This window comes from Lepisma saccharinum, chromosome 3 (genome assembly GCF_977018435.1).
Source record: "Lepisma saccharinum chromosome 3, izLepSacc3.1, whole genome shotgun sequence".
NCBI lineage: Eukaryota > Metazoa > Arthropoda > Insecta > Zygentoma > Lepismatidae > Lepisma > Lepisma saccharinum.
The window spans coordinates 69,963,976-69,987,595 of NC_139231.1; the positions used below are offsets into that span (position 1 = coordinate 69,963,976).

Consider the following 23,620-nt stretch of genomic DNA (forward strand, 5'->3'; position numbering starts at 1 on the left):
TGCCGTATTATCAGGTTTATGACTTCATCTTCACTGATGTTTTCAGACAGGTTTTGATATGCAACATATGCACTCCAGGTTTCCATGTTGTCATGTACTTGCCATAGTATCGTCTATTTCTGACTGCAGCTAACTGTCTTTGCTTTGCCTTTCGTGATGCAAATTCCTCGCGGAATTTCTCATAAAAGTCTGCATAATCTATAAAGTTGTCAATGTTTCCTGACAGCCAATGTTCAGCTTTGCCTGTGAAAATGCATGGCAATAACTCTAAGCGATAGTTCTGAGGGACTTGCAAAAATTCGAAACTAACATTCAACTCCCGAAGATATTTTTTCGCAGACTGGGCTTCAATATCCTCTTTGAATTTTGGAATGTGAGCTGTGTCGTCTAGACGAGGCATCTTAAATCCCTGGCTTCTTCTTGGTGGTGATTCATCAGAGCTTCCTCCCTCACGGCTTCTCTTTCTTCCCTCGATAATAACTGGATCTTTATGGCCAGAATGTTTTCTAGTGGAAGAAGGTCAAAAACACCCGCTTCTGGATTCAAATCTTGCAATTCAGGAGAAACTCTTGTAGAACCCTCAGGTACAACAACATCGGTTTGTATTTGTAAACTATGGAATTGCATCTCCAAATCGTTAACTCTTTGGACGAACAAGCCGGTCTGTTCCTTGATTTCTTGTCTTAGAGAAACCTCTTAACTTTCTAGCGTCACTTAGAGTCTTTTCTACTGTATTGCCTTCTGATGCTGCACTGCTTTCTTAATGTCTTTTGTTTGTTCGCTCATGGTCTGAACAGCAGCCTGTAATTCTTGTCTAAAAACATCGACTGTAGTCTCCAACGTTGTCAACTTTACGGGCTGGAAGTCAACTGGTCCTTCCTTATTTATAACAGTCTGGATTAATTCAAGACAAGTACAGGAAAACCTCGTTAATACGATATTGGTTAATACAAAGTACCCTTTAATCCGAAGTTCTTCCCATTCCCCAGCCGATAAGATAGGATTTATAATGTATTTCAGTACGGATAAAACGAAATACGGATAATTTTCAATACAAAGTTGTTTACAAGACCCTTCCGCAAAACTGGTTTCGCTTAATTCGAAGTAGACACCTGCGTAAGTCGACAAGAGAAGATCGAATATGGAGAGAGCTTGGACGTTATTTTAACATGACCTTGACATGTTTCCTTGTCCTAAGAGCTGCTGACAACTCAAGAGAAGCAGCCCGAAATGCCTGCTGGGCATTGACATTCTTTGTCAATGTGCATGGGAGGTCAAGCTCTTTCCCTGCTGAATGTGCCACCTTGGAAATATTCACCAGTGCCAGATGAGAAATGCGAGATAAGATCGCACGAATGTTCCAAAATACAAGACGCGTGGCGCCTGGAAGTCTGAGCTCGAGATACAGCAATTTCCCGTGAGCGAGCAACTTTTGGCCTGGTAGCCGACAACTTTCGGTAACCACTTTCATTAAAAGCGTGTTCTTTGTGCCCTGTAGAACTTCATAAAAAAAGGGAAACTGTTACAGATAATCAAAGCCGCATAGGCCAACTAAAGATCGTCAACATGCTTAATGCGTTGTCATTTAGGTTTCCCGCAAAAGTTGACGTCGATCTTACGTATGTTGCAACTCCAGTTTCCCGCTTCATACGTTTCCCAACTGTGCCGGTCATAAAATTTGCCAAAACAGTGTTTTGTTGTCTGAGTGACTTGTCTCCTTTATCTATCAGCAAACAGGGGGGGGGGGGGGGGTCCGTTGCTAATTGTTTTGGCCACAATCTTCTTGCTCGTGTGTGCACACTGGCTCCTTTGGCGTCTAAAAAAAGCAAACAGTTCTGAAAACCTTCTTTAAAACTAACAAAAACCGCATGATAAGTAAAAGAAAAGTGACCCCCTTCCTTCTCCTACAAACTGCGTTATCTTTAAAATGCCGATGATTTCCCTTCTGCCACCTGCTGCTCTAACTTCCAGCCGGTCTCATTGTGTTTACGCTGCAGCTGGGGTCAGTGTTTAGTCTAGCCTCTGGAAAGCTCTGGCTTGCTGATAACTGCAATGACTCATCCAGTGGGAAGGAATAAGCTTCATTGCTTCATTGTTTTGAATCTCGCTAAGCCATATAATCCCCGCTTTTCTTCAGAACCATTAGCGTGCTGCTGTTAAAAAAAAACAAAAAAACAAAAAAAAGCAATGCTCAATGTAGGAATACGAGAGGAAAAGTTTTGGGGAGCGAGTGTTTGATACTCCTGAAACCTACAATAAATTGTCGATTAATCTGAAAATACGCAAGTTTCGTAAAACTTGTTTTTAGTTCATTTTATGCTGATGAACTAAGCGGGACTAAATATACAGTTTAAAGTGGGATCCAAACCAGAGTGATTATCGAGTGCGGCACTGTTTAATGTGTCCTAGGATACACATTGGGTGCAAACATCACAAGTTGAGGAAGAGTTTGGACTGCTCCCTGAAAAAGGGGAGGGTGGCGAATATGAAGTGAACTGAAGCAAAGAGTATGTGACTTTTTTTACGATGTGTTTTAGACAACCGAACCATAATGAAATTTACAGCCCCAATTTTTTTGTTTTGTTTTGTGCCAGAGAAAGGTTGTGTTCTCTCCCAAGAGAGTCTTCTCTTACCAGTTAATCCTGTAATGGACATTGTTCTAGTGAACGCACATAAAATCCAATATTCATTCTGTCCGATTATCTCCCGTCTCTTGCTCGCGCCAGTGTGACTACTGTCAAGATTCTTCCGAGTTTCACTTCTTGCAATAAACGAGATAGTTTTCCTTTCCGTAGGTCTCCGTGCAAACGGGTTTCTTATGAACTAAAATTGTAAGAATTTCGTAGAAGAGCAACGACTTTGCACAATTAAAAGAAAATACCGTTTTTTATAAGACTTTTTGCCAAGACATGTATCCCGTGCATAACCAGTTGTATAACTAGGCAGGATAAATGGTGTTAACCAACTCCTTGTAATCTTTGTGTCCGCGTTAAGCTCCGTGTTCTCATTTTGTGTAACACTTTTTACACTTTCTTTAAAACGTACAATATTATTATATAGTACATATGAAGCTTATTTTCTGAGCTACCACCAAGTATAAAATATCCTTTGTGGACGTAATTTTTACTCTACTTTATTTACACCTGAAAAGAGGAGCCATCTTGAAAAGTTTGGATAACTCGAAGTCGTTTAATACGAAGTTGACATTTTTTGGTCCCTTGAACTTCGTATTAACTAGGTTTTCCTGTATTTAAGTTTTTATCAACTTGCTCCTTCCAGTCAACCAGAGGTTGTAACTGTTCTTGGACAGCCTGTCCAACTTTCTCATTGACTCTGTCTGTTACATTTTCTAATTCTTGCTGGCTACTTACTTTAATTTTCTGAAGTTCTTCTCTCAGTCCTTCAACTTGGTCTTCCGTAAATTGTAAAAAGAGAGCTCCAAGTTCATTCATATCCACCTTACATTTCTCTTCATCTTCTTCTTTCTCCTTCCTTCTCTTTTGATCTTGCTTCTCTAATAAAGACTCAAGTTCTCACCTTTTCTCAGCTTCTTCTTTAGCTTTCTCCTTTAACTTTTCCCTCTTTCGTTCTTCTTTCTCGCCATTCAAGGATCATCCATTCAGGAGGTGAAAGCTTAGGAAGGATTACCTCCGGCTCGATATCTTTGGGAACAGTGGTATGACAGTTACTACAAACCAAGTCACCTTCTGAACTTGCCACCTCTTGTCCTTCACAATTAAAATGTTTATATTTCAAACATTGGGAACACTGGAAGTACTCCTTGTCGTCCGCCAGATCTTCACAGCAACCAAATTCCAATTCAGGACCCATATTCTTCCTGGACTTGCTCCTCAGACTCATCCCACTATTCATATAACATTCCACCTATATACCTTCGTGATTCTGGTAAGGACGAATCTTCACTCGGAGCATCACACTGTATCCTTCACACTAACACTATCACAATTAGATCACTTGTGCTTTTAAACCTATTAGGTTCCTTTTCCGTTTCCAATCTTATTGTTATCGAGCCCTCACGTTGCGGTGCCAAAATTTTTGCTACCTCTCCCAACTAGGAGTATGAGCACTCTTCTACACCCAGGGCTTGCTGGGTTTAAGTAATAGTCTTAATATCGCATAATTAACGATTTATTGATTGCAATAGCTTTAACTAGCAACTCGTTAACAACACACACTTAAAAGACAGTTCCACGAAGATACTTACTTTACACAAGCCTTACAAAGGCCAATCTTTTAATTTAATTCCAACTCTGCTATTTCCAACAGATTATAAGCACAAAAGGACTTGCAATAACACAAACTTAGACTTATAATAAAGTCATCTTTCATATTTTTCTTTCATAACCAAAAAGCCAGCAAAATCTCAATCTTTTTTCATAGTTACCAACTCCTTATTTTTGCGGAGTTGCCAACATATGTGATAACACTAGATATGACAAGCCCTCCTATACGTGTGATACACTTACAGAATAACATTGATTCAAACGAACATGTACATAAATTAACCTTTTGGTGCCCGATCATCTCGATCCAGATGCTTTGTTAAGGTTGTAGTTTTTACGTTATAACTTTGCTATTTTTGGCTAGAATTCCAATTTTCTCTTTTCATATTGTTGTTAACACATGTATTTAACAGATGATTGTTGCACGTTTTTTTTCTTCATGAAAATGGCGGGAAAAAGACGACTTCTTTTTTGCATCTTTTTCCAAGGAAAAAATTTTGCCGACAAAGGAAAGCCAGTTTTGTTGTTCTAAAGCAATGCGTTTCCCTCACCCCTGGAAACTGCATTCGAAGGAAGTTTGTTTATCGGTACCAGAGGTCAAAAGGAATGCTTTCCGTGCGGGCGCAAGGGGGGGTGGGAGTTGGTGGAGGGGGAAGAGATGGTGTTGAAACTGCGTCGTAAGAATGGAAGTTCAAGGTGCACTGAAGAAAAGCCTTTGTTCTTGATCACAAGTGTTTCACAAGTGGCTACAAAGGTTACCCTGCATTGTCTAAAAATAGAATTTGGAAGTAGCAATTAGCCTCTCAGCTATAGTCATTTCAATGTAACCCTGCATTTCGCTGAAATCCGAAGCTTGAGACAGTGGCACGCAGGCCTTTCCTTTCGGGGGTACAAATCGCGTTACATTGGTCATATGATAATGATGTAAATATTTTTCTGTTTCTTACATGCCAGCAATAATTTCTATGTGCATGTTGACCTTTTCATGTCCTTTTTTTCGGCTGGTGGGGGGGGGGAACCCCAATTGTTTTTTTAATGATTTTTGGGGGGATTCCCCCTTCCCCTTCCATATATACGCCGAATGTGCATACATTTTATATCGTCTGAATCCGTGATTCATTCCGCGTACAACAGTATATCATTCCTCTCTCTAGAGCAATTAGCCTCTGAGCTACAGTCATTTCAAGGTAACGCTGCATTTTGAAGCTTGAATCAGTGGCGTGCTGACCATTCAACTCGCATTACATTGGTCATACGATGATAATGCAAATATTTTTGTGTTCCTTACATGCCAGCATTAATTTCCATGTGCATGTTGACACTGTCATGTACTTTTTCTTGGGGGGGGAGTGGAGAAATCCGCATTTTTTTCTGAAATTTTGGAATTTTGGGGTGTTCTTCCCTCCCCCCACCACATATACGCCAAATTTGTACAAATTTTATATAGTCTGAATCTCTGGTTCAGTCCACGTACAAGTGTATATCATTCATCTCTCTAGGGCAGTTAGCCTCCGATCTATACTCATTTAATTGAAACTCTGCATTTTACTCAAAATCTGCTGGGGCACCTGTGAAAATGGCCTTGGGCTCCAAAAGGTTAAGCAAAGAAACAATAAATCTTTTGCTACACCGTAACTTGGGTCCTTGCATGCTCTTTCCACCAACATCTTGGTCTCCCCCTTGGCCTTATTCCCACTCCTTGTGCATTGTAACGTCTTACTGGTAGTCTCTCTGCATCCATCCTTTTCAAGTGTCCGAACCACTTCATCCGTGCCTGATCTATCCTATCCTGAAGCTTCACCACACCCACTGTCTGTCAAATCTCCTCATTCCTTATTCTATTCCTTCTAGTCTTCCCCAATATACTCCTTAAAAATTTCATCTCCACTGCCTGCATCTTTCTTTTGTCTCTCTCTGGCATTGTCCAAGTCTCTGCTCCATACATAATTATTGGCACATAGTATGTGTTACATATTACCTTCATGCATTTCATAGGTACATCCCTGTTCCATATTAATCTTCAAACGCTTTGATAGAGTTCACCACCCATTTGTCCTGTTCTGTTTACCTCCTCATCTATTCTTCCACTTCTCTCAATTATGCTTCCTAGATATTTGAAACTCTCCACTACCCTCAACTCTTCCATGTCCACCTTTATTCTTGTTACATTCCTGTCTCTGTTTCTTGTTGTAATTAGCACCTCACTCTTTTCTGCACTGAATTTCATTCCTGCTCTTCTAATTTCCTCATTCCAACTATCAAGCTGTCTCTGTACTACTACTTCTTTCCTGTGTTCCCATATTACTATACTGCTGGACAAAAAAACCGGACACTTGCATTTTTTGTGATAACGCAATGGGTCGATAAAAGCTCTGGTACAAGGGCTAACTAAATGTTGCAGAAACTGAATTAAGTACGAATGCATAAACAAAGTCCGAGCCTATGAATGGTGCATATGGTACTACATGATCTGCCGAACATTCTGGAATATACCTGCGAGCTGTTATTGCAATTCAGATGTCAAATATTAAAGTGTCCGGTTTTCATTGTCCAGCAGTATAGATCATGAGCAAGCAACAGGGCCTTCATCTCCTCCTCTCCTATCTTCTTCTCCACTTCTTTGTTTATTGCATCCATTGTAATTATGAAGAGCAGTGGGGAAGGAGGACTTCCCTGTTCTCCATGTGCTATAGAGGTAACTTATTAACATATTTTTGGTATAAGTGCAATCGTCAAAATAACTCTGCCAAAAGCATTAGAATCTAGAGGGCTTGGTTGATCTTTATGGCTGTGTCCTGTTTTTCCATGCTGAAGTTAATTTAAACATTTCTAGATTTTGTGAACCCAATGAGACTGCTTTTTATGGTCATGTAAATGCATACATATATACGAGGCACATCCAGAAAGTAAGTTTCCCTATTTTTTTAAAAAAAAAACCAACACAGTTTCAGGAAACCATTTATTGGCAATAGGCACAGCAAAGGTTCAGCTATTTTTCAACATAGCAACCACCAGAATTGAGACACTTGTCGTATTGTGGTATCAACTTTTGGATCCCACTGTCGTAGAACTCTGCCGCCTGTGAATGGAACCAGCGTGTGACAGACGTCTTCAGCTCTTCGTCGTTGTCAAAACGCTCACCGGAGGACAGGAATTTCTTGAGGTGCAAGAAAACGTGAAAATCGCTGGGAGCCAGATCAGGACTGTAAGGTGGATGATCAAACAACTCGCAGCCAAATTCCGTCAAAACAGCTGTTGTGCGCTGAGCCGTATGTCGACGAGCATTGTCATGGAGGAGCACAACACCTGCAGTAAGCATGCCACGCCTCTTGTTTTGAATGGCACGTCGCAATTTCCTTAGTGTTTCACAGTAATGGTCAGCGTTCACCGTTTCACCTCTGGGGAGAAATTCAATGAGCAAAATGCCCTTCCTGTCCCAAAACACGGTGCACATCACTTTCTGTACCGACAGCATCTGTTTGAATTTCTTCTTGACCGGAGATCCATTATGCCGCCAATGCATTGACTGCTGCTTGGTTTCCGGGGTGAAGTGCGGAATCCACGTCTCATCGCCCGTGACGATCCTGTCGAGGAAATCATCGCCGTCATCATGGTACCGTTGCAGGAATGTCAGTGCTGCACCTGAACGTTTCATTTTGTGTTCGGGTGTCAGGGTTTTTGGCACCCACCTGGCACACAATTTTTTGAACAGCAGGCGCTGGGTGACAATCACATGCAACGCGGATCGCGATATCTGCGGAAAAAGGCTACTCAACTCCGTAATCGTGAAGCGGCGGTTCTCTACGATGCGCTGCCGCACCAGCTCAACCAGATCATCAGTGATGAGGGACGGACGGGCACTGCGCTCTTCATCATGTACACTTTGACGACCTTCCGAAAACTGCCGACACCAGCGACGCACCATTTGCTTACTCATAATGTTCGGCCCATAGACCTCACAGAGCTGACGATGAATGTAAATTGGCGCAATGCTTTGTGCATTCAGGAACTTTATCACCGACCGAACCTCGCATGCGGCGGGAGAAGGAATACGAGCTTCCATTTCAGACCACTGCTGCCTCGCTACTGGCATGCGGCGGGAGAAGGAATACGAGCTTCCACTTCGGACCACTGCTGCCTCGCTACTGGTGCCGTGCGGGATCTGTCCGCCTGGCATATGATTGATACATCTTAGCTCTGCTGTGCATGCACAATTTACACGGCTCATTATGTTTACTTTCACGGGAAAAAAATAGGGAAACTTACTTTCTGGATGCACCTCGTATATCTGATATTTTAGATTTAGGTTATATTTTGGCATAACATAGTCATATTTTGGGTATTTTTAAACATTTCTCCTGATAATGTTCATAAAATCTTACATGTGTGGAATGCAAAACAATTTTGTTCCCCCTTCCCCCTTTTTCCAGATTGTGTTAGGAATAGGTTTTGATTGGTTGATTTGGTGTTTTAAGTCCACTTTATGCACAGTAAGGCTAATCGGGATGGCCTACAGTTTAAAGTGGAATCCGAACCACTATGTGCCGCCAACGAGTATCGAACCCGGGACCCCTTGATTACAAGGCGACGACGCTACCACTGTGCCATCGGGGAGGCCGTTAGGAATAGGTGAAGAGTATAATGGGATATACTAGGAATATGAGGTGGATCTATGATGTTCATGTTGTTTTTTTTTGCACATAAAATATTATGTTGGTGAATTGACATATGATGCTGAGGTGTAGTGCAAGGCTATGGGCTACACCAGCACACTGCTCCACTGAATAGGCTCCTTCGCCACTATACTTCAGTAGAAACTGACAAAGATTGTGCACTGGCACCATGTATTTTGGAAGATTCAAAACAGCAAGAGGATTCACTTACTACCCCAAAACTTCCAACCTCCAACCTAATAGGCATGAACCACAGCATGGCACAGCAGATGATACAACCCAGCACTCCAAAACTGTAGAACTCTCATCAGCAGAGTAAACAATGCAGTGATATGATAGTGTCTCCATTCCAAATGCCATAACCCACAATAATGAAGGCAGTGGACTTTAAAAAATAATTGATCATTTCAAGAAGGAAGTTTCACAAATGTGAAACTATTTCCATGGATAAAGTCCAGGCAAAACTTCATGGACAAGATCTAAAAAAATCTGCAGTATGTCCCATACTTCTCCCAATAGATTTACAGGGAAACATACCTTGGGGCTAGCTTTACATCATTGCTACAAATATTTTGTTAATAAATAATAAGTGCCTCGTTTCCTGCTCCTCCCCCTGCACCTCCTTCTGAACGCTGTGTAGGAAAGTGAATTCTCCACCGACTGTCAAGAATTGGCAACATTGAAGAGACATATGATGACAACATGCCTCTTTCCTGTTCAGTTTGTGAGGTAGATAAGTCAGACTTTCTTTAAGTATGTCCAGAGCTGGATGTGTCACTTGTTTTGAAGATTAGCAATAGTGTAAGTTTCAAACACTCAAGGAAAAGGCATACAAATTTTTCTGAGATTTATTCCTTTACTTTGAAGTTCATTGGATATTTTTATTAACACTATCATGAGAATAACTTTTAATTAAAATGACAATTAGTGTTTAATTCCTAACAAGTAGCACTGTTCTCAATGATGGAGAGAATTTTGATTCACGACTGGTGGAGAAACTCTCAACAGTTGGAGACAGTTTGTTATAGAAGATTAGGAGATTGGAACCATTATTGGAAGTATGGTGTAAATGTCTCCTTATCTTGCAGGACCTAAGGTCTTTCCCCCATTACAAGCATTACCCAGATGTGACTCAAGTAGAGCGAATATATTTGGATTCGAACAAGCAGACGATGCTGAAGAATGACGACCATGTTCACAATTTTGTACCTGGAATCCACACATACAGGTAGGTTTACCCATGGCTACATTAACTGAAACTAACTTTGGTTCAGGTCCTGGTGGAGATAGAGTACAGTGGTGTGACCTCACTTTAAACTGCAAGTTTAGTCGTTAATACCTTCTCTGTATGAAGTGAGCTCGAGTAGAAAGAAAAAAGTAAAGTCATTTCCTGTACATGTCATGAATCCACCTGTGGAGGTAGGGCTTCACACATCATTGATCTCGGGTATAGTGGAAGTGACGAGATCAGCACCATGATCTGGCTGAATTTACCCCACCAGAGTTTCTCCAGGTACCCATTGATTAGAGAGAGGCTGGATGAATCCCAGAACAGGGACATTGGCATCAGAAGTACACTTCATGTAACCACAAAATCATTCTGTGATTATATAAAAGGCATTTTAAAATTCTGATGTAATTCTTGAATATTTTAAAGTAAAATTCTTGGTAAATTGATGATTGGAGTGAAATGCTTACACACTAATACGAGGGCAAATCGAAAAGTTTGCGCCTATTTTTTTTTCTAGCTTGTTATAAGTGTTATTACAAAAGCAAGATATACGAGTGATGCAGTAGGCTTTTCTTGGAACGGCCCTATTGTAACTTCTGATTTCTTCCACATCGCGTATGACAATAAAAATAATACATTGTCATAACAACATTTGAAAAAGGTTAGGCTAAGTTCAAAGTTCCACATTTGTGCAATATTTATAACAATTTAGTCATAACAGTTATTTTTGACTGGCAATATGAAAAACAAATATCTTCAATCATATGTGTTCTTTCAGACAAGAAAGATATGATACATTCAAATTTATAATTAAATTTATTGAAATTGTGTACATTTGCATTGGCATCAAGGTTTATATACAAAGGTCAACTCTTTAAAATTGTTCAATGTATAATATGATGTCATACTTGGTATTTTGTATCAACATTCAAAAAATGGTAATTGTAATCATTAGATAAGTATATTGTAATATACATAGTAAAATAGCTGTAACAGAGCAAATATGTACATTTACAACACAAACATTCAAGCTGTTAAGCACTTATGGACAAAAATATAAAACAAAAACAATTGAAGATAACACATACTAAAAAATCTGGCTTGAACTAGTTGCTCTAATACTAGTTGTCTGTGACTTTGAAAGAGGGCTGAAGATGGAACAAGGATAAGGACAGATATAGCAATATGGGATGGTGATATATTTCTACAATAATTGTTGCTTTTAAAGCATTAAACTTGGTAATGTTATAATAACTTGGATGTTTAAGTTATATAGAAGCCTTTTATGACTTGAATGAACTTTGATCATGATATAATCTGATAAAGATTCGAAAGTGGTGGAATGACACTGATATGTATAAAAGATGCCATGTTGATTTTGAAGCAGTGAATAGGTATCTGTTTTCATCTTCCTTAACGGGCAGGCTTGTAAATGTTACAGTTCCTCAAATGAGTGCTTGGATAACTAATGTTAGTCATTCAGTAGATGTTCCATTGAATAATTGTAATAAGAGTCAAATTAAAGTTCTCATTAAACCACAGGACTTGAGGCATTTCCCTCATTTTGTTGGGATATCTTTATAGTTTTTGCACCATCGGAATTCTTAGAAAAAGTAGAGGAAAACCTAGATATTTATGACATCAAAGAAAGTCAATTCTTGAAGTACATACCAAAACTTCTAACTGATTGTGCTAGAACTTGGTACTTAGAAGTAAAGAATCAGTTTACCACTTATTCTAAATTTAAAGAGGCTTTTTTGGCACATTATCAGAGTGACCGCTGGAAATCAGTAAAGTTGACTCAAACTTTGAATTCTCCTTTTACAAAAGAGAGTAATGTAAGCCTGTTACAATATGCAAATAAGAACTACAAAATTTTGAAGTCTACTCAGCCTAATGCTGAAGAACCTCATTTGATAGCACAGTTAGCCTCATTATTACCACACAGGATTAGTGAACACATGGTGATCAATAATGTACGTACATTGCAGCAAACGTTACAAGTAATTGAAAATTTTCAATCTCTTAGGAATAATTCTGCAAGGTTCAATGACACGAACAGGAATAATTATAATCCGAAGAATAAGGCTAGAGTAGCATATGTTTCACGTGCTAAGGATCAAAATAGGAATTTGAATTCAAATGAAAGAAACAATAGAAATAATAGTATAAATAAGGATAGAAATTCTAGGACTTTTTCTAATAATAACGAACAAACATCTTCTGATGTTAGTAATCAAATTCAACAGCAGCATGATAAAGAATCATGTGATACAAGGGTGCAAAACACAGTACGCAGAGAGAGCAATAACAATGGTGATGGTTATGATAAAATAGAGTATTACCGATCAGATAGTGACGGTGGCCGTAGCAAAACTTATAGAAACTCTGCTTATACTCGGAGTTCAGCTTCTAATTGGAGACTCCAAAGCCAATAACACAAATACAATTTAGGAATCTAATTAAATATTTAAGTAGGCATATACATGATACTTATTTATTTATTTTGTAATGTAAAATTGGTGATCTTGTGCAGAAGTTTTTTGCCCAAGTTAGACAAGTGCAAGTTGATGTTTCTTTAGCTTTTATATCTTACATAGAGGTAGTAACTGCTTGGCACATCAACTTAAAAGGGTGGTTGGTTGGGAGTATCTTCTAGACTGTTGGTCTAGGGAGGTATATTTGGCCACAGTACTACTGTTCATCTTGATGGACAAAAATACAATATAATATTTTGTAGTATAAGTTTGTGATTTATTTTATGCACAGTTTAGTTGCATGATCACTATATTTAAGTTTATTATACTTAAATATAACTCCACATGTTTGTGGGAAACTTGGCATTATTATGCACAACAAAAGCAAATTTTAAAACACTTTAATAGTTCATCTATGTAACAAACTTGAATAGCTGGTGAAAGATGTTACCTAAGATGTTAGTTAAGCAGTGGTAGTGTACCAAGAATGTAAGTGCATTTAAAATGATTATATACGAGAATTATTTTGTTTGCTATTACGGAATTGTTAAGTCAATAATTGAAGATGAATTGTTTCCTCGTATATTTTATGAAGTTGACATGTAGCAGAGACATCCACTAGATGATCCAAGCTCGTCACTCATAATTCCATGCCACAGTTGCATGAAAGCATTGTGAAGTTTTCACGTAAAGGCAATAGTGAGTCCTATTGTGACACTTAATGTAGAAATATTTATTATATGAATATATATATTTCTTTTTATGATGCACATTTATCTCTGGTGCTTTATCAAATTTAGATTCTTCCAATAGTAATCGTGTAGTGCTGGTGGGTTGGGTATTTATGATTTCAAATACACTTATCAAGCTGAGCCACACGATGATGCTGCTGTATATGATGATTGAAGGTTGACTATTTCCACATCTTAGGGGTATAAATTTATGAAGGAAAAATACATATTAAGACAAGTTACACTAGTTTTTTCAGGGAATGTAATGTTCCATTTATGTTATAATATAAATGTACTTAATTAAATAAGTGATTACTCTGAGCCACGTGTCTTATATTTATAATGATCGTAAGTATCAAGTATCTTTTGAGATAACCATTCTTACCATGTTTTGGATTAAAGCTATGTTAGATGTATTTTTGATGACTTCTGAAATCACACATGACTACGTTAAAAAGGTTTTAGTCAATTATGCCTCAGAGATATGTTATTTTATCAATGCACTTGCTAGGATTGATAAAATATTTATACAGACTAGGATGAAATTTTGTTGGTATGAGGTATATTTTAGTTGTTTTATTCTAAATGAATAACAACGTTAATTTGTGATTTATTTTGACAGCATATTAAAGGACTTTGACATGATCATATGATATCTTTGCACTTGAAGATATTATAGTAATGAGCTTTCACAAGGTATTGTCAGTGTGATGTCATTCTCTATAAGTGTGATCTATATTAAGAGTAGACACAGATTGCTTAATTATTTGACAATTTCAGATAGTATTTTCTCAATTGCAAACTCAAAGCAATTCTGATAATCAAAAATTGATTCATGGTTGTAAATTCTTTCAAATATACACATGTATATGTTTGACAGGGTTATACATCTGAGATTACATATCCAATATATATGTTCATACTTCATAAATGCACAATGTAATATTTTCTTCATCATTGCAAAACATGATAATGATTTCTTAACTGATATGTTTTATTTTGTTGGTTTGAAGAACAAAAAATACTGCTTCATTTTACAACCATACCCATGAGGGTTGGTTGGTTAAATTCTTCTCTTAGACTGTTGCTTAAGGGAGGTACTGTGAGTCACAGTACTTTATGCATAATTTTTCGTTTGTCAGATGTCAATGTCAAAATTTTTTCACTTTTCGTGCTCCTTTCCTTGAGTCTGAAACATTAGTTCAGGTATGAAGTATTCATCTGTAGAGTTTGCCTTAAGTTGATCTTCGTAATCCGACATTGGTCCTCATTCATATATCTTCATCCTTAGTTGTGATTAACGGTGGAAAAATTCAATATAACAAATATTCTTTGTTATGTGTATTTTGGGTGCAAAAAATGTATAATATAATGTGATAGCATGTGCATAATAGATTTTAATGCTAAGATTTACCTGTGGCTTAAAACATTTACTAGAGCTCTAAGATTCCAAGAGTTGAATTGTAGGCTCAAATAGAAATAAACTTGACAAGAAGCTAGAACATGTTGATCCAAGCTTAAGTCAAGTAGTAGGTTCCTTTAAAATGCTAGAATGCATTATGGCTCCAAAATGTGTTCACAAAGGGCAGAATAGGAAATTCGTGCCGTGACGCTGTGAGTTCAGGAACAACTGTTATTTATGATTTATAATTTTTGTGCGCACATCTAATTTATACATTTCTTGCATGAATTGATTTGTGATATAAGAAATCTTATTTTCGGCACTCCATAAATCTGAGGATGTTTGCTTCTCGATGCAGGGACTTAGATTCTTGTCTTGTTAGCTGATGTTACTAGATAAATGGATGAATTCCCAATTATGCTTTACTAGTTTATGAAACTTAGTTGGACCATAGGTAATCTACTCTACATGTGGAAAATTATAATTAATATATTTTTGGCTAAATAAAGATTAATATAGAAATTATGCTCTCAGATTAAGAATGAAGCTCTTAATGGTGCTTCATTGGTTGATAATAAATAAAAATGTTATGTAGCTACATTGTTTTATGTAAAAATGGTTCATATGGAACTTCATTAGATAATTGTTGGTATGGAGAACTTGATTTTTTTTTGTTTGTTTTTCAACATCATTATGTACTAAAAATTCACTATGTGTAGTTGCACTGTATTGGTTCATGATGAACATGTTCTTGTTCTATTGTTGGAAAACAAATATTCAGTTATACTCATTAAAAAAAATATATTCAGTTATACTCAGTTGATTATAATGCTAAACATGAAAACAGTTTGTAAATATAGAGGCATTATATTAATTATTATATGTTAAAAGTCTCAGTAGTGCTCAGATCCGTTGTTGTGGGTTCGTCCCTTGTTGAGTGCCAGTATGACAATAAAAATAATACATTGTCATAACAACATTTGAAAAAGGTTAGGCTAAGTTCAAAGTTCCACATTTATGCAATATTTATAACAATTTAGTCATAACAGTTATTTTTGACTGGCAATATGAAAAACAAATATCTTCAATCATATGTGTTCTTTCAGACAAGAAAGATATGATACATTCAAATTTATAATTAAATTTATTGAAATTGTGTACATTTGCATTGGCATCAAGGTTTATATACAAAGGTCAACTCTTTAAAATTGTTCAATGTATAATATGATGTCATACTTGGTATTTTGTATCAACATTCAAAAAATGGTAATTGTAATCATTAGATAAGTATATTGTAATATACATAGTAAAATAGCTGTAACAGAGCAAATATGTACATTTACAACACAAACATTCAAGCTGTTAAGCACTTATGGACAAAAATATAAAACAAAAACAATTGAAGATAACACATACTAAAAAATCTGGCTTGAACTAGTTGCTCTAATACTAGTTGTCTGTGACTTTGAAAGAGGGCTGAAGATGGAACAAGGATAAGGACAGATATAGCAATATGGGATGGTGATATATTTCTACAATAATTGTTGCTTTTAAAGCATTAAACTTGGTAATGTTATAATAACTTGGATGTTTAAGTTATATAGAAGCCTTTTATGACTTGAATGAACTTTGATCATGATATAATCTGATAAAGATTCGAAAGTGGTGGAATGACACTGATATGTATAAAAGATGCCATGTTGATTTTGAAGCAGTGAATAGGTATCTGTTTTCATCTTCCTTAACGGGCAGGCTTGTAAATGTTACAGTTCCTCAAATGAGTGCTTGGATAACTAATGTTAGTCATTCAGTAGATGTTCCATTGAATAATTGTAATAAGAGTCAAATTAAAGTTCTCATTAAACCACAGGACTTGAGGCATTTCCCTCATTTTGTTGGGATATCTTTATAGTTTTTGCACCATCGGAATTCTTAGAAAAAGTAGAGGAAAACCTAGATATTTATGACATCAAAGAAAGTCAATTCTTGAAGTACATACCAAAACTTCTAACTGATTGTGCTAGAACTTGGTACTTAGAAGTAAAGAATCAGTTTAAAGAGGCTTTTTTGGCACATTATCAGAGTGACCGCTGGAAATCAGTAAAGTTGACTCAAACTTTGAATTCTCCTTTTACAAAAGAGAGTAATGTAAGCCTGTTACAATATGCAAATAAGAACTACAAAATTTTGAAGTCTACTCAGCCTAATGCTGAAGAACCTCATTTGATAGCACAGTTAGCCTCATTATTACCACACAGGATTAGTGAACACATGGTGATCAATAATGTACGTACATTGCAGCAAACGTTGCAAGTAATTGAAAATTTTCAATCTCTTAGGAATAATTCTGCAAGGTTCAATGACACGAACAGGAATAATTATAATCCGAAGAATAAGGCTAGAGTAGCATATGTTTCACGTGCTAAGGATCAAAATAGGAATTTGAATTCAAATGAAAGAAACAATAGAAATAATAGTATAAATAAGGATAGAAATTCTAGGACTTTTTCTAATAATAACGAACAAACATCTTCTGATGTTAGTAATCAAATTCAACAGCAGCATGATAAAGAATCATGTGATACAAGGGTGCAAAACACAGTACGCAGAGAGAGCAATAACAATGGTGATGGTTATGATAAAATAGAGTATTACCGATCAGATAGTGACGGTGGCCGTAGCAAAACTTATAGAAACTCTGCTTATACTCGGAGTTCAGCTTCTAATTGGAGACTCCAAAGCCAATAACACAAATACAATTTAGGAATCTAATTAAATATTTAAGTAGGCATATACATGATACTTATTTATTTATTTTGTAATGTAAAATTGGTGATCTTGTGCAGAAGTTTTTTGCCCAAGTTAGACAAGTGCAAGTTGATGTTTCTTTAGCTTTTATATCTTACATAGAGGTAGTAACTGCTTGGCACATCAACTTAAAAGGGTGGTTGGTTGGGAGTATCTTCTAGACTGTTGGTCTAGGGAGGTATATTTGGCCACAGTACTACTGTTCATCTTGATGGACAAAAATACAATATAATATTTTGTAGTATAAGTTTGTGATTTATTTTATGCACAGTTTAGTTGCATGATCACTATATTTAAGTTTATTATACTTAAATATAACTCCACATGTTTGTGGGAAACTTGGCATTATTATGCACAACAAAAGCAAATTTTAAAACACTTTAATAGTTCATCTATGTAACAAACTTGAATAGCTGGTGAAAGATGTTACCTAAGATGTTAGTTAAGCAGTGGTAGTGTACCAAGAATGTAAGTGCATTTAAAATGATTATATACGAGAATTATTTTGTTTGCTATTACGGAATTGTTAAGTCAATAATTGAAGATGAATTGTTTCCTCGTATATTTTATGAAGTTGACATGTAGCAGAGACATCCACTAGATGATCCAAGCTCGTCACTCATAATTCCATGCCACAGTTGCATGAAAGCATTGTGAAGTTTTCACGTAAAGGCAATAGTGAGTCCTATTGTGACACTTAATGTAGAAATATTTATTATATGAATATATATATTTCTTTTTATGATGCACATTTATCTCTGGTGCTTTATCAAATTTAGATTCTTCCAATAGTAATCGTGTAGTGCTGGTGGGTTGGGTATTTATGATTTCAAATACACTTATCAAGCTGAGCCACACGATGATGCTGCTGTATATGATGATTGAAGGTTGACTATTTCCACATCTTAGGGGTATAAATTTATGAAGGAAAAATACATATTAAGACAAGTTACACTAGTTTTTTCAGGGAATGTAATGTTCCATTTATGTTATAATATAAATGTACTTAATTAAATAAGTGATTACTCTGAGCCACGTGTCTTATATTTATAATGATCGTAAGTATCAAGTATCTTTTGAGATAACCATTCTTACCATGTTTTGGATTAAAGCTATGTTAGATGTATTTTTGATGACTTCTGAAATCACACATGACTACGTTAAAAAGGTTTTAGTCAATTATGCCTCAGAGATATGTTATTTTATCAATGCACTTGCTAGGATTGATAAAATATTTATACAGACTAGGATGAAATTTTGTTGGTATGAGGTATATTTTAGTTGTTTTATTCTAAATGAATAACAACGTTAATTTGTGATTTATTTTGACAGCATATTAAAGGACTTTGACATGATCATATGATATCTTTGCACTTGAAGATATTATAGTAATGAGCTTTCACAAGGTATTGTCAGTGTGATGTCATTCTCTATAAGTGTGATCTATATTAAGAGTAGACACAGATTGCTTAATTATTTGACAATTTCAGATAGTATTTTCTCAATTGCAAACTCAAAGCAATTCTGATAATCAAAAATTGATTCATGGTTGTAAATTCTTTCAAATATACACATGTATATGTTTGACAGGGTTATACATCTGAGATTACATATCCAATATATATGTTCATACTTCATAAATGCACAATGTAATATTTTCTTCATCATTGCAAAACATGATAATGATTTCTTAACTGATATGTTTTATTTTGTTGGTTTGAAGAACAAAAAATACTGCTTCATTTTACAACCATACCCATGAGGGTTGGTTGGTTAAATTCTTCTCTTAGACTGTTGCTTAAGGGAGGTACTGTGAGTCACAGTACTTTATGCATAATTTTTCGTTTGTCAGATGTCAATGTCAAAATTTTTTCACTTTTCGTGCTCCTTTCCTTGAGTCTGAAACATTAGTTCAGGTATGAAGTATTCATCTGTAGAGTTTGCCTTAAGTTGATCTTCGTAATCCGACATTGGTCCTCATTCATATATCTTCATCCTTAGTTGTGATTAACGGTGGAAAAATTCAATATAACAAATATTCTTTGTTATGTGTATTTTGGGTGCAAAAAATGTATAATATAATGTGATAGCATGTGCATAATAGATTTTAATGCTAAGATTTACCTGTGGCTTAAAACATTTACTAGAGCTCTAAGATTCCAAGAGTTGAATTGTAGGCTCAAATAGAAATAAACTTGACAAGAAGCTAGAACATGTTGATCCAAGCTTAAGTCAAGTAGTAGGTTCCTTTAAAATGCTAGAATGCATTATGGCTCCAAAATGTGTTCACAAAGGGCAGAATAGGAAATTCGTGCCGTGACGCTGTGAGTTCAGGAACAACTGTTATTTATGATTTATAATTTTTGTGCGCACATCTAATTTATACATTTCTTGCATGAATTGATTTGTGATATAAGAAATCTTATTTTCGGCACTCCATAAATCTGAGGATGTTTGCTTCTCGATGCAGGGACTTAGATTCTTGTCTTGTTAGCTGATGTTACTAGATAAATGGATGAATTCCCAATTATGCTTTACTAGTTTATGAAACTTAGTTGGACCATAGGTAATCTACTCTACATGTGGAAAATTATAATTAATATATTTTTGGCTAAATAAAGATTAATATAGAAATTATGCTCTCAGATTAAGAATGAAGCTCTTAATGGTGCTTCATTGGTTGATAATAAATAAAAATGTTATGTAGCTACATTGTTTTATGTAAAAATGGTTCATATGGAACTTCATTAGATAATTGTTGGTATGTAGAACTTGATTTTTTTTTGTTTGTTTTTCAACATCATTATGTACTAAAAATTCACTATGTGTAGTTGCACTGTATTGGTTCATGATGAACATGTTCTTGTTCTATTGTTGGAAAACAAATATTCAGTTATACTCATTAAAAAAAATATATTCAGTTATACTCAGTTGATTATAATGCTAAACATGAAAACAGTTTGTAAATATAGAGGCATTATATTAATTATTATATGTTAAAAGTCTCAGTAGTGCTCAGATCCGTTGTTGTGGGTTCGTCCCTTGTTGAGTGCCAGTATGACAATAAAAATAATACATTGTCATAACAACATTTGAAAAAGGTTAGGCTAAGTTCAAAGTTCCACATTTATGCAATATTTATAACAATTTAGTCATAACAGTTATTTTTGACTGGCAATATGAAAAACAAATATCTTCAATCATATGTGTTCTTTCAGACAAGAAAGATATGATACATTCAAATTTATAATTAAATTTATTGAAATTGTGTACATTTGCATTGGCATCAAGGTTTATATACAAAGGTCAACTCTTTAAAATTGTTCAATGTATAATATGATGTCATACTTGGTATTTTGTATCAACATTCAAAAAATGGTAATTGTAATCATTAGATAAGTATATTGTAATATACATAGTAAAATAGCTGTAACAGAGCAAATATGTACATTTACAACACAAACATTCAAGCTGTTAAGCACTTATGGACAAAAATATAAAACAAAAACAATTGAAGATAACACATACTAAAAAATCTGGCTTGAACTAGTTGCTCTAATACTAGTTGTCTGTGACTTTGAAAGAGGGCTGAAGATGGAACAAGGATAAGGACAGATATAGCAATATGGGATGGTGATATATTTCTACAATAATTGTTGCTTTTAAAGCATTAAACTTGGTAATGTTATAATAACTTGGATGTTTAAGTTATATAGAAGCCTTTTATGACTTGAATGAACTTTGATCATGATATAATCTGATAAAGATTCGAAAGTGGTGGAATGACACTGATATGTATAAAAGATGCCATGTTGATTTTGAAGCAGTGAATAGGTATCTGTTTTCATCTTCCTTAACGGGCAGGCTTGTAAATGTTACAGTTCCTCAAATGAGTGCTTGGATAACTAATGTTAGTCATTCAGTAGATGTTCCATTGAATAATTGTAATAAGAGTCAAATTAAAGTTCTCATTAAACCACAGGACTTGAGGCATTTCCCTCATTTTGTTGGGATATCTTTATAGTTTTTGCACCATCGGAATTCTTAGAAAAAGTAGAGGAAAACCTAGATATTTATGACATCAAAGAAAGTCAATTCTTGAAGTACATACCAAAACTTCTAACTGATTGTGCTAGAACTTGGTACTTAGAAGTAAAGAATCAGTTTAAAGAGGCTTTTTTGGCACATTATCAGAGTGACCGCTGGAAATCAGTAAAGTTGACTCAAACTTTGAATTCTCCTTTTACAAAAGAGAGTAATGTAAGCCTGTTACAATATGCAAATAAGAACTACAAAATTTTGAAGTCTACTCAGCCTAATGCTGAAGAACCTCATTTGATAGCACAGTTAGCCTCATTATTACCACACAGGATTAGTGAACACATGGTGATCAATAATGTACGTACATTGCAGCAAACGTTGCAAGTAATTGAAAATTTTCAATCTCTTAGGAATAATTCTGCAAGGTTCAATGACACGAACAGGAATAATTATAATCCGAAGAATAAGGCTAGAGTAGCATATGTTTCACGTGCTAAGGATCAAAATAGGAATTTGAATTCAAATGAAAGAAACAATAGAAATAATAGTATAAATAAGGATAGAAATTCTAGGACTTTTTCTAATAATAACGAACAAACATCTTCTGATGTTAGTAATCAAATTCAACAGCAGCATGATAAAGAATCATGTGATACAAGGGTGCAAAACACAGTACGCAGAGAGAGCAATAACAATGGTGATGGTTATGATAAAATAGAGTATTACCGATCAGATAGTGACGGTGGCCGTAGCAAAACTTATAGAAACTCTGCTTATACTCGGAGTTCAGCTTCTAATTGGAGACTCCAAAGCCAATAACACAAATACAATTTAGGAATCTAATTAAATATTTAAGTAGGCATATACATGATACTTATTTATTTATTTTGTAATGTAAAATTGGTGATCTTGTGCAGAAGTTTTTTGCCCAAGTTAGACAAGTGCAAGTTGATGTTTCTTTAGCTTTTATATCTTACATAGAGGTAGTAACTGCTTGGCACATCAACTTAAAAGGGTGGTTGGTTGGGAGTATCTTCTAGACTGTTGGTCTAGGGAGGTATATTTGGCCACAGTACTACTGTTCATCTTGATGGACAAAAATACAATATAATATTTTGTAGTATAAGTTTGTGATTTATTTTATGCACAGTTTAGTTGCATGATCACTATATTTAAGTTTATTATACTTAAATATAACTCCACATGTTTGTGGGAAACTTGGCATTATTATGCACAACAAAAGCAAATTTTAAAACACTTTAATAGTTCATCTATGTAACAAACTTGAATAGCTGGTGAAAGATGTTACCTAAGATGTTAGTTAAGCAGTGGTAGTGTACCAAGAATGTAAGTGCATTTAAAATGATTATATACGAGAATTATTTTGTTTGCTATTACGGAATTGTTAAGTCAATAATTGAAGATGAATTGTTTCCTCGTATATTTTATGAAGTTGACATGTAGCAGAGACATCCACTAGATGATCCAAGCTCGTCACTCATAATTCCATGCCACAGTTGCATGAAAGCATTGTGAAGTTTTCACGTAAAGGCAATAGTGAGTCCTATTGTGACACTTAATGTAGAAATATTTATTATATGAATATATATATTTCTTTTTATGATGCACATTTATCTCTGGTGCTTTATCAAATTTAGATTCTTCCAATAGTAATCGTGTAGTGCTGGTGGGTTGGGTATTTATGATTTCAAATACACTTATCAAGCTGAGCCACACGATGATGCTGCTGTATATGATGATTGAAGGTTGACTATTTCCACATCTTAGGGGTATAAATTTATGAAGGAAAAATACATATTAAGACAAGTTACACTAGTTTTTTCAGGGAATGTAATGTTCCATTTATGTTATAATATAAATGTACTTAATTAAATAAGTGATTACTCTGAGCCACGTGTCTTATATTTATAATGATCGTAAGTATCAAGTATCTTTTGAGATAACCATTCTTACCATGTTTTGGATTAAAGCTATGTTAGATGTATTTTTGAT

The 23,620-nt window shown here is 35.5% G+C and overlaps 1 protein-coding gene across 1 annotated transcript in view; it reads left to right on the forward strand.

Annotated features, from left to right (window-relative positions):
* The window catches only part of Pez (protein tyrosine phosphatase non-receptor pez), a 150,221-nt gene that overhangs the window by 23,544 nt on the left and 103,057 nt on the right, over positions 1-23,620 (forward strand). Inside the window, exon 12 of the mRNA XM_083118730.1 lies at positions 10,006-10,145. Within this exon, the coding sequence (XP_082974856.1) occupies positions 10,006-10,145 (140 nt within the window). The remainder of the gene's footprint in view (positions 1-10,005; positions 10,146-23,620) is intronic.